Genomic DNA, 12,555 nt, shown 5'->3' on the forward strand with positions numbered 1-12,555 from the left:
GTGGAAGACTGAAGGAGCCAAATGAGGGTCAAAATACGGAATCAGCTCCATTACTATTATATTGGATTGGAGAAGATAGTGGTGCCATTTGTTTCCCTTCTCAAGCTTATACCCTGGCTTCTAGACCATGAGTTACTGACCTACTCCTAGGCTAAGAAGCTGAAGTTGAGCACAGGTCTGGCAGGGCCTGTCACAAGTATTATAGGTTCTGAGTACCACAAAGAGACAAGTTGCTCAAACCCTCTCTTTTCCCACCAGGCTGGGGCATAGGCAAGTATGACAGACCAAGACAAACAGAGTGATTCCTCTTGCTCTTGAAGTAGCTACCAACAGTTTGGTCAGTCTGATTATGAAGGTAAAAGTGACGGGGATGAAAAGGGGGACAAAAGAATTCACCCCAATACTTCTTCTATCTAGGAGTGGGTGGACACTCCTTTCTCTCACTGGAAACCCCAGGTGTGGAAAGGTAAGTATTGCCTGCATAAAAACTCTTTATCAAAATAGAGCTTTGAAATGGTGCTCAATCCTACCAAACTCAGAGTACTACTAGGACTGTGAGGGCATTGAAAATTTGCAAGTTGTGGCTCTGCTGATTCCATTAAAGACTACTGCAGAAGTTATATTGTTAAGAGCCTTGGCTTTGGTGTTTGTGGTAGTTAATTTTATCAGTGGTCCATGGGGTGCCCAGATATTTAGTCTAATATTATTCTCAGTGTTTCTGAGAGGGTGTTTTTGAATGAGTTTAGCATTCCATATAAATTTTAGGATATTTTTTCTATTTATGTGAAAAATGTCATGGATTCGTTTGTTTTTATAGAGACAGGGTCTTGCTCTGTTGCCCAGGCTGGATTGCAGTGGCATGCTCATAGCTCGCTGCAGCCTTGACCTCTTTTGCTCAAGTGATCCTCCCACCTCAGCCTCCCGAGTATCTGGGACTATGGGCACATGCCATTGTGCCTGGCTAATTTTTAAAAAGTTTTTATTGGAGACAAGCTAACTTTGGTGCCCAGGCTGGTCTCAAACTCCTGAGCTCAAGCAATTCTCCCACCTTGGCCTCTTAAAGTGTTGGGATTACACATGTGAGCCACCATGCCTTGCTGAAATGTCCTTGGAATTCTGATAAGGATTGCATTTAATCTGTAGATCACTTTGGGTAGTGTATTAGTCAGGGTTCTCTAGAAGGACAGGACTAATAGGATGTGTATGTGGGTGTGTGTGTGTGTGTGTATATATATACATATATATATATAGGGGAGTTTATTAAGTATTAACTTACACAATCACAAGGACCCACAATAGGCTGTCTGCAGGCTGAGGAGCAAGGAGAGCCAGGCCGAGTCCCAAAACTGAAGAACTTGGAGACCGATGTTTGAGGGCAGGAAGCATCCAGCACAGGAGAAAGATGTAGTCTGGAAGGCTAGAGCAGTCTTGCCTTTTTACGTATTTCTGCCTGCTTTATATTTGCTGGAAGCTGATTAGATGGTGCCCACCAGATTAAGGGTGGGTCTGCCTTCCCCAGCCCACTGACTCAAATGTTAATCTCCTTTGGCAACACCCTCACAGACACACCAAGGATTAATACTTTGCATCCTTAAATCCAATCAATTTGACACTCAGTATTAACCATCACAGGTAGTCTGAACATGTTAACAATATTAATTCTTGCTAGGTGTGGTGACTCATGCCTGTAATCCCAGCACTTTGGGAGGCCAAGGCCGGTGGATCACTTGATGTTAGGAGTTCGAGAACTGCCTCACCAACATGGTGAATCCCCGTCTCTACTAAAAATACAAAAATTAGCTGGTCATGGTGGTGTGTGTCTATAGTCCTAGCTACTCAGGAGGCTGAGGCAGGAGAATTGCTTGAATCCGGGAGGTGGAGGTTGAAACCGGGATGCAGAGGTTGCAGTGAGCCGAGATTGCACCACTGCACTCCAGCCTGGGCAACAGAGCAAGACCCTGTCTCAAAAACAAACAAGCAAACAAACAAACAAACAAACAAACAAAAAACCAACTCCCACACCCCCCCAAAAAAGAATTATTAATTCTTCCAGTACATGAACATGGGATATATTTCCGTTTATTTATGTAGGAGATTATATATTATTTGATATTTTGTCCAAGCAGTGGGTTACTTTGCTAATTACGTTTTGCTTAGCTTAAAATTAGGTTTCTGTTTACTGAGTGCAAAAAATAGTAAATAATCCCAGAGTCATTTATGTTTGGATGTAGAACGCCCATCTGTGTGCATTTGGCTAGAAACTCTGTGTCGCTTCACTTTAGCTCTCTTATTTGGCATTCTCAACCATGGGGAATATGGCCAACCACCTGGGGGAATTAAGAAGCCTTGGCTAAGCAAAGTTGCTGTCATAGTGTCCTCGTACTGGAATTTATGTACTTTATTCAGGAGATTCCCATTTTCTCAGCCTGTTTATTCTTATGGCAGACGTACTTCTAGAGGCACGCTGGCAAATTTACTCAGACATACATAGGCTTATTTCTTTATTTTATTTAACAGATCTAATCTTCCCCTTTGCCATTTCCTCCCATCTTACTGAATAGCAAAGGGAATGTGGTTGAGGGGACTATAAAGTGGTATCTCAAGCTCTTCCAGTTTAAATAGTCTTTTGGGTAACTCAGTCTCTTCTGGGTGGGTTCAGATTGCACTTCTACCCACCTCATTGCTTCTAAGATGGTGTGTGGGGTGGAAACAAGTGGCCCTTGCATAGTGTCTGGAGCCTCAGAGCCCTGGATGGAGAGCCCTATTTTCCCCCTCTTGTTCCTTGGGTCTCTGGCAATGGTCCCTGCTCTGCTGGTCACTGGGTGCTCAGCTGATATGTGGGGCTCCAGTCCACAGCTGGCGAACTTATGTTCCATTCTCTTGGATTGAATGAAACTTGGTACCTCTGCCCCAATCCAACACACATACTCTCTCTCTCTCTCTCTCTCTCTCTCTCTCTCTGTGTGTGTGTGTGTGTGTGTGTGTGTGTGAGAGAGAGAGAGAGAGAGAGAGAGAGAGAGACTTGATCTAATGTAGGCTATTACTGGCCTCCAGCTCATGTCTGATATTTGCCTGACTCACTGTCCTCCCCTAAACACCCCCACCCACCCCAGTTGATCCTAGGATTGGGTAGGTTGACATATAACCCTTGGCTATAAGGTCAGCTCACTCCACTGTGATAACCATCTGCTTATTCAACTTCAGCAGCCACGGGCAGTTGGGGACTTCTGGATTCTTTCCAGACTCCATGGGAACTGAGGGAGGCTCAGGAGTGCTAACATGGCCAAGTTTCCTGTGCAGCTGCTTTGGGTCACCCAGTGTGGTGTTCTTCCTCACCCCTGAGTGTCAAATGGGGAGCCAGGCACAAAGTTTACCCTCTTCTCCCCTGTTCCTTCTCCTCTTCTATTGTATGGGAGCAGGACTGTTATAGAAATTGGCCAGCACACTAAGTTTTAAGAAGTAAAAGATGGTAGTCTTCAAGGAAGAGACCAAACACTGAAAACATAGACAGGAGAACCCAAGCATTTAGAAGTGGGACAATGACTTCTACTCACATCAAAATTTCCAGAGGGCATCATTGTATATCAGAAGGCAGAATAACAATGTATGACTACAATAACGGTATTCATAGAAATGGTCTGATTTTAGCACCCAATGGCATAAGCAGACCATGTAATATAATGATTAAAAGCATAAATTTTGAAGTCACATAGACCTAGGTTCAAATCCCAACTTTACCCTCGTATAAACAGTTATTGTGCATCCTCAGAGACTCAGGTTCCTCATGAGTAAAATGATGAAATCCCTGAGACTTCCTTCAGTAAAGTAATATCACTTCACAAAGATTCATGTAAAGGTTGAGAAAAACCATGATATATGGTAAAGTACTTAAAACAGTACCTGGTAAAGAGTAATTATCAATAAATGGTACCCATTATTATTAATATCTAAAATCTCACTTATGTGGAATCCCTTAATTCCTGATGATATATGTGGTGTTATGGTATTTATATGGGTAGCCCCTAACTTATAAACAGATTGTGTTCTGGAAGGTAATTTACAGGTCGATTATTTGTGGTTTAAAATAGAAGAGAATGTGCGTGCTAGGAATGGGGAAGGGATGGGGGAAGAATTTCTATACTGTTGGAGGCAAACGACTTTGTGGCTGGGACTAGAAATCTTTCTTCCATTCTCTCTAACTCCTTGGGTAAAGAGGGAATTCCTAGACCTTCTATCATGGAGTGACAAAGGAATCTTGCTCCCTAGAGCTATAATTGCTTGCTTGGGTTAGCAGTGAGAGGGAACTATTTTGGAACTTTAAATTCTGTGGTGAGAATCTTCTGAGTGGGTGATAGGCTGATGATTCTATTCCTACTGCACTTCCTATTTTTCTGTTTCCCTTACTAAAGTCAGAGAATATGCTAGTGGGCTTGTTTTTTTTTTTTTAAATTTAATAAAAAGTAAACTTTAATGTCGAAAATGCAAACTTGGGGAGGGCAGAAAGATCACACACAAGGCTGTCACTTCATACTTGGAGAGTTGCACAGCGGCGGGGCAGAGGAGCTCCTTGCTTCCCAGACGGTGGGGCGGCCAAGCAGAGGCACTCCTCGCTTCCCAGACCCGGGCCCTGGGGGAGGGGTGGAGGGGTGGAGGGGGGTGGGTGGTGGGGTTGGGGCAGAGGAGCTCCTCACTTCCCAGACAGTGCAGCGGCCAGGTTAGGGGCTCCTCACTTCCCAGACGGGGCGGAGGCAGGCCAGAGATGCTCCTCACTTCCCAGACGGTGCAGTGGCGGGGCAGAGGCGCTCCAACTTCCCAGATGGTGAGGTGGCTGGGCAGAGGTGCTCCTCACTTCCCAGACAGTGCAGCGGCCAGGCAGAGGGGCACCTCACTTCCTAGACGGTGCAGTAGCCAGGCAGAGGCGCTCCTCACTTCCCAGACGGTGGGCGGCCAAGCAGAGGTGCTCCTCACTTCCCAGACAGTGCAGCGGCCAGGTTAGGGGCTCCTCACTTCCCAGACGGTGCAGTGGCCGGGCAGAGGCGCTCCTTACTTCCCAGACGGGGCGGGGGCCGGGCAGAGGCGCTCCAACTTCCCAGATGGTGAGGTGGCTGGGCAGAGGTGCTCCTCACTTCCCAGACGGGGCGGGGGCCGGGCAGAGGTGCTCCTCACTTACCAGCGGTTCGGCGGCCAGGGAGAGGCCGTTCTCACTTTCCAGACGGTGGGCGGCCGGGCAGAGGGGCTCCTCACTTCCCAGACGGTGGCAAAGGGTGGGGGCCGGGCAGAAGCGCTCCTGACTTCCCAGACCATGCGGTGGCCGGGCAGAGGCGCTCCTCACTTCCCAGACGGTGGGGGGGCCGGGCAGAGGTGCTCCTGACTTCCTAGACGGTGGGACCGCTGGACAGAGGCGGTGGGTTTGGTTTTTCTTAGATGGGGCTGTAATATGCACACCAGGGACTGAGGGTATGCTTACGAAAGGATAAACCACTTTAAAAGGTTATCAGAACATTTCTGTGAGCACTTGCAGTGATATCTGGAGCTTGAAATCTATCTTGCTCTCATTTTTCAGTAAGTAAAAAATTTAATCAATAAATTAATCTTTTATGATTAAATTAATTAAAATTAAGTACATAGTTATTTTTTTCAAAGTCAGTAAGTTCACGTTTACAAAAATCAAGCAGAAGAGCTTGTAATGTAATGTAAATAACCATTCTATGCCTTGTCCCTCCTCCCATCCTACTCACCAGAGGCCGTGTCTTCTAATTTTAGCTTTCTTCTTATAGTTTCTGCCATGTCTCTAAATAACATGCATTAGAGCTATTTATAGATTTATCCATTTTGGATATTATCTGTTGACTTCTGTTAATTAGTTGAGGTTTTAGCTCACTTAATCTTACTCCCTACCCCTCCTCCTAATATAATTATATTACTCTCTTATTGTTTATCTTTGCAACTTTAAGTAAAATATTTATAGCATTTTTTTAATCAGCTGTACACACCATCTCTTATTTGCTTCATCATTGTTCTCTTTTCTCTCCCTAAACTTTTATCACCTGTATTTTTAGCATCAGAATCAATGAGATTACATTCAGATACTCGTGATAATTAAATATTCCATCCTTTATTATGTATTGGTTTTAAAATTCAAAATTAATAAGGTGCTTACCTTATTCCTACAATGATGTGACCATGAGATTTTGGTTTTTGTTTTCCTTTGATGTTTCTAATTCCCTTTCCTGCCATACCTTTATTGATAATGTTGTTCTAAATGATCAAGAATATAATCAAATCCTAACCTCCTTTACCCCCAGATAATTCTCTTTGGAACTTCTAGTCTCTGAATTGTTTAGTATTGAATACTGTCTACTAGCTCTCTTCCTTGCTTTCTACATTTGGAGCTATTTTTTCCTGGTTTCCATGTTGTCCTCCTTTTTGCTTTATTCCCTAATTTTGCTGATACACATCCTCAAGTAACTGCCAAAGAAAGAATACGTGGTAAATAATTTCCCCTAATCTTCGCATATATGAAAATATCTTCATTATACACTCACATTTTATTGTTTTAATTTTAAAGAGAATGTCCTCTGGCCTTTTCTCATGTTGTTCTTTTTGCTGTTCCTCTTAGGGTGCATGTTTTTCCTGTTGGACTGATTCTCATGTCTTTTTTTTTTTCTTCTCTGTTTCTTGTCTCTTTCTCTTTCTGTACTACTTTCTGTAAGACTTTATCTTCTAAAATTCATGTTGAATATTTAATTGCTATTCATTTTAATTTATAAGAGTTCTTGTTCCCTTATTTTTTTTTCTCATAGCATTCTGTTTTTGTTTTGTGGGTGTAATACTTCTTGAATCTCTCTAAGGATACCAATTAGATTTTTTTTTTAAAAGTTCTTCTCTGTTTCCTATAATATTGCTGCTTCTTCCCCAGTTTTTTTTGGTTCATTCTTTTTAACCTAATTTTCATTTTTGTGGATTTTTACATTTTTAATTTGTTTACTTTTATTTTACTGGGGTCTGGTATACAAAAGAAAATAAACATATGTGGTCAACTCATTATCTATAACTGGCTATTCTTCCCTCTTTCTGCATAGATAATCTCAGTGGAGCATTAGCCATGATAAAGCACACTCAGTTTTTCCTCCTGCTCTAGGTGTTTTGAGGGAAATTAACTACTATTTCAGGATTTAACAAGAGAGATGGTCAAACCAACTAGGCTTCATATACACTTGGGAGTAATTTAATAAATACTGTACTACTTTTAAGTCTAAGCTATTCAGTTCAGGAAATGTGAGTTTATTTAGGGAGAGAAGACCAATATGAAGGATTATTCTGCCCCTACGATAAAATCAAAGCTCTCTGACTTTATTCATTCCAGATCCTTCCCAGTCTAGTCTTCAGTTACTCATCCCGCCACTCTTCCTGGCTGCCCTTTGTCTACCCTAGCCTGCACTGTGTTCCATGCTGCCATGCCTTTGCCCATGCTGGATCCTCTGCCTGGAATGTTCCCTTCCTCTCACACCCTCTTGAGTTCATGAAGACAGTGATCATATTTTAATTTCTATATCTATTGTTTTTGTATTATCTGTGCCAGTTACCTTTTAGGCATTCAAAAAGTTTAAATAAATCTTACTCATCCTTTTAGACTAGAGCAAGTTCAAATATGATCCCCTCTGAGACGCAGCCCTTTACCTCTCTCAGAGTTCATTGTTTTCTTACCTGTTTCTTTAGTTAGTTGTGGACATATCTATTTGTCTTGCTAAGTTCCTTGAGTGCAGGGACCATTTCTTATCAATCTGGAGACCCCCAGGGTCTTGCATTGTGCTTGGCACCTGTTGGCACTCAAGAACAATTTATGTACATATGGGAGAGATGGAGGGAAGGACTGGTTGTAGATTTTCATTAAAAGCATATTTATAAAAATAGTAGCTTTATAGATTCACATCATAAATGTTGTATTTTCTGTTCCTTTTAAATAGATCAAAGCATTCTCAAGAATAGATTGCCGTATTTAGTAATTCCTCCTCCCTTGCCCTCCTCTGTAAGGTCTTGGCTCACCACAACCCTTATCTCCTCTCAGGCCCTGTCTTCTTCCAAGTCTTTTGTCTTCAGTGGTGTCTGCATGAAGTGGAATCATTTTCCCAAGCCTGCCAAATCAAGAATAAACTCATCTAAGAAGGGTGGAGAAGCCTATCTGAAGGGATGGTTACCCATATTGTAAAAAAACTGTAAATGCTTTCAATTAAATGATGATATAATATATCACTATTATTTCACTCTATGTAGTATGTGTATACACACACACACACACACAGACACACACAATACCCTCTCCAGTTTACAACTAAAGATGGCTGTTTGTATTGTTTCTTTTTTTGGAGGGTGGGGGAAGTGAGTGGGTCTTCTGTGGAAAGGAAGGGCCAAACTAAAATAATGATTACATTTAAGTTCTGGATGTTATTTGCTTAATTGAAATGCTTGAAAAGAAAGGAAGGACAGTTGATATCCTGAGCATAAAAAGTATTGGCGACTGATTTTCAAAAATGTGGGAAGTAGTGAGAATACACTAAGCTGGCCAAACACAACTAGCCTACCTAAACCCTGCATTATGAGTGTGTGGTAGGCTGCTGCTCTGTGACAGAGCCCCAAAATGCAGCTCTGTGGCTGCGTTTCAAAATCAGCAAGAATTTCAAAATTAGCAAGAAGGTCCTGTTGTGTAAGCATCTTGATCAGCCTCTACAAAGCTCTAGTATTAAGCTCTAGTTACTATTCCTCACCAAGGGGAGGGTTCCATGGTGCTGTGTGTGTCCATGAGGAAGTGTTTAGCCTCCTTTCTGTGCCTTCCTGAGATGCCCTCCTAGGTTGGGCAAATCCTAGTTAGGGTCAAGAAGGCAAATTTTTAGCTTCCGGCCAAAAGACTGAAAAGGCTAAGATGCTGGACAGAGCTCAGAATAAATTACTTTTGGGCTCTCTCTTGCTCTGTATTATTGGTATACCTTCACTGGGATGAAAAATTAGGACTTAAATATGTCTCATGGGAATCCACTGAATTTCTGCAGGATTTGTTGGTTGGTTGGTTAAGTATGCTTTCTTTCCTAACTTCTTTTTGGAGTACAGTGACCTAAGTTAGCACTTGCATTCAAGATACTCACTTCTAAAACAATGTTGTTTTATATTCCTTACAGGGCGACATTCCTGTTCAAGAGTCTATGTTTTGGAGGGAATCAGAAATATCTGGATTGCTTGACATTATTTATGTCCTCATTGAATCTCAACTAATGTGTTGCCTCATGTGCCCTTTTTTCCCTTTTTTTTTTTTTAACAGATACTAATTTTGTGTTGGGGAATGCTCAGATAGTGGACTGGCCTATTGTGTACAGCAATGATGGATTTTGCAAGCTGTCTGGCTATCACAGGGCAGAAGTGATGCAAAAAAGCAGCACCTGCAGGTATTTATGTTTGGAGTTGTTCTGGTGAACAATCTATTATGGTATCTTTTGGAAAAAGAAAATGGTTTACTGCATTCGGGAATTGCCTTTACCTCATTTAGTGTGTATTCACAGGAAAATTTATTGCCATATCATCTCTAGTTCATGTACCGTACAGGGAAAATCAAAGCAGATGTAAAACATAGTTCCCACAACTGACAAACTTGCAGTCACTAAGATGGGAGAAAACCCAGAAGAACTCAGGAAAACCATTCTGTCTATAAAATGTGAACTCAAAAGTTACGGCATTTTAGATTAAATTAAATGTGAAAGTTAGAGGCTCAAATACAGTGAAATGAAATTTTAGATGATTAAAACAATTTTTGAAAATTTATGAGCATTTTAGAAGAGTAACTACAGTGTTGGAGACAAGGGCCTTGTTCATAGAGCTTTTCCTCAGTCAAAATTCTTTTTTGTTTTGAGATAGCATCTTGCTTTGTCACCCAGACTGGAGTACAGTGACATGATCTTGGCTCACTGCAGCCTCTGTCTCCTGGGTTCAAGCAGTTCTCCCGATTCAGCCTCCTGAGTAGCTGGGATTACAGGCACGTGCCACCACACCTGGCTAATTTTTTTTTTTTTTTTTTTTTTTGTATTTTTAGTAGAGATGGGGGTTTTACCATGTTGGCCAGGCTGGTCTCGAACTCCTGACCTTAGGTGGTCTGCCCGCCTTGGCCTCCCAAAGTGCTGGATTATAGGCGTGAGCCACCATGCCTGGCCTCAGCCAAAGTTTTTTACTTCAGAAACAGATGAGAGAACCAATATTTTGTTGCCTTCTAATTCATGCTGTTACCTCTCTCTCTCTCTCTGAACTCTTAGCAAATTGTACTAACAGTGAAGCTGGTATATTTTTACAGGGTTTCTAACCAAGCAGTGTCCTTGGGCCGTGGTGTTAGAAAAGCTCTTTTAAAGCATCTTCCAGGTGTTGAGCCAGACATATAGCCTGGATCCTGCCAGACATTCCCCTGCTGTGCCCTGGCAAGGTCTTGGCCCACCATAGCCTTTTGGCTCCTCTCAGTCTCTGCCTTCTTCAGTCTTCTGTCTTCAGTGGTGTTTGCATGAAGTGGAATCATTCATGCCAAATCAGGAAGCAAACTCATCTATGAAGAGTGGAGAAGCCTGTCTGACCAAGCATAGTCTTCTGTTTTCAGAAGTTGCATTTTTACTTACTAAGTCAGCCATGTCACTTTACATTATTTTAAAATAAAATACTCTTCTAAAATAAAATAAATGTTTGAGCTCATAAGAAGGAAGTATCAAATGTTTTGAAAATATTTCCGCTTTCTTAAATCTTAGATTTTGGGGACTGAGAAATAGAAAATTGAAGATTCTTCCCTCAAATGTTCAAAGGTTTAGACATTATAATTCTTAATGTAATAGAATTATCTTACATTCTTTGTGTGCTGTTATCCTCTTAAGTATTTGTAGATCTTTTTATCTGCATCTACATCTCTATCTGTCCTGCACATATATAATCAGAACAATTTGAGAGATGTAGCTTCACTTTTCAGTGTGACTTGAACGGCCTTTCCTTACCTTTCTTATTGGCTATAATCAAACACTTTAAGGAAATCAGATAAAATAACTTGCTAATTTAACCAACTTTTCTTTTATGCACAGTTTTTAGCAACTTATTGAATTACCCAAAGGTATCCCTTCTCTATAAATGAACATACCTTTGTGCTAGCTATGTTCCTGATAGCTCAGGAGTCTCTTTTATTTATTTTGTGCATTGTAAGCATTTGCAATCTGAGATCCAGGTAAAGGAAATTTAGAACTACTGGTAATCTACAGCCTGAAAAAGCACATAAGATGAATGAAAACTAGGTGTAATTATAGTACTTCATTTATTTGAAGATTCAACTTTACAGGGATTTCTTTTACCTTGTTAAGGAAATTGCTAGCGTATCGCTTCATTTAAATGGAGGTCAGTTATCTAGAAAATTAACTCACAAGGAGAAAGAGGAAAAATCCTCTTATTCTCAGGCAGGGCTAAATTAGTCTTGATCTATTCTTCTTTCTAGAGATAATTTAACAAGCTCAGTTTTCCATTTCCTGGCTTATAGACAAAGAGTACAGCCCCAAAGCAGAGAACTACATGAGTGCATAAGGACAACCACAGATAATCACATTCCTCAGAGGGCTGGGAAGGGACATAAGATAACAACTGTGATACAGAATTCACAAAGTCAACAGCTAGGACTCTCTTCTTATTGGGTACCAGAATTTGGAAGCCTGTAGTAAGCCCAAGGCTGTTCTGGTATCAAGCTAAGCACGGTGCTTGACTTGGTGGTTCAGTTTTAGATGAGAAATCGCACTTGATAACCTCTGAGGTTCTTTGCAGCTCTGAAATTCTATGTTTTTGTGATTCAAGTCATAAAAAAAGGTTAGATTATATTTACTTTACAGTGACATTTAGGAACCCATGGCAGTTTGTGCATTACCTAAGACTTGAGGAGTGATCATTGCTGCTCTTTCTTGTTATTGCAGTCTGAAGGCCTGGAGTGGGCAGGGGAAATGCTGGCTGGGCCCGTGGGCAGCCTTTGTCAGAGAACTGGACATTCCAGCCCCATTGAAAGATGTTTTTTTCCCCCTCCTCTGGCATTTTGTTAGTCTCCTGTGCCATTATTCATTCTACTTAATTGGAAGTATATCCTGTTCTCAGAGGGACAAACCATGATTTTTAGACCAGATTCAGTGTGGGGCCCAGGAAAATAAACAGTCCTGGCATTTTTCTTGCTTCTGGTGAGAACTAGTGTTAGTAGGTAGACCTTCTAGTATCCTGAGGTTTTCTCTAATAAATTACATGTACATTTAAATAAATGAATTTTTTTGCTGAGAACTAGAAAAGGAAAAAAATCTATGGTCTAAACTTACTCAGTCATCTTTACCAGGAAGTCTCCCAGAGTTATATTTCTAAAATGAAATCTGATTATGTTTCTCCTTTGCTTAAAACCCTCCCATTGTGCTCCCATTGCTTTCAAGATGAAGATTCAATTACTTCCCATGGCTTATAATGCCATGGTATCCTCCATGATCTTGCCTCTGTTTACTTCTCTATATTATCTGTTGCAAATTT

The 12,555-nt window shown here is 41.3% G+C and overlaps 1 protein-coding gene across 2 annotated transcripts in view; it reads left to right on the forward strand.

The window, feature by feature from the left end:
- The window catches only part of KCNH1 (potassium voltage-gated channel subfamily H member 1), a 467,169-nt gene that overhangs the window by 17,209 nt on the left and 437,405 nt on the right, over window positions 1-12,555 (forward strand). For both annotated transcript variants that reach the window (XM_019030269.4, XM_019030273.4), the window contains exon 2: window positions 9,314-9,437. In XM_019030269.4, the coding sequence (XP_018885814.1) occupies window positions 9,314-9,437 (124 nt within the window). The remainder of the gene's footprint in view (window positions 1-9,313; window positions 9,438-12,555) is intronic.

This window comes from Gorilla gorilla, chromosome 1 (genome assembly GCF_029281585.2).
Source record: "Gorilla gorilla gorilla isolate KB3781 chromosome 1, NHGRI_mGorGor1-v2.1_pri, whole genome shotgun sequence".
NCBI lineage: Eukaryota > Metazoa > Chordata > Mammalia > Primates > Hominidae > Gorilla > Gorilla gorilla.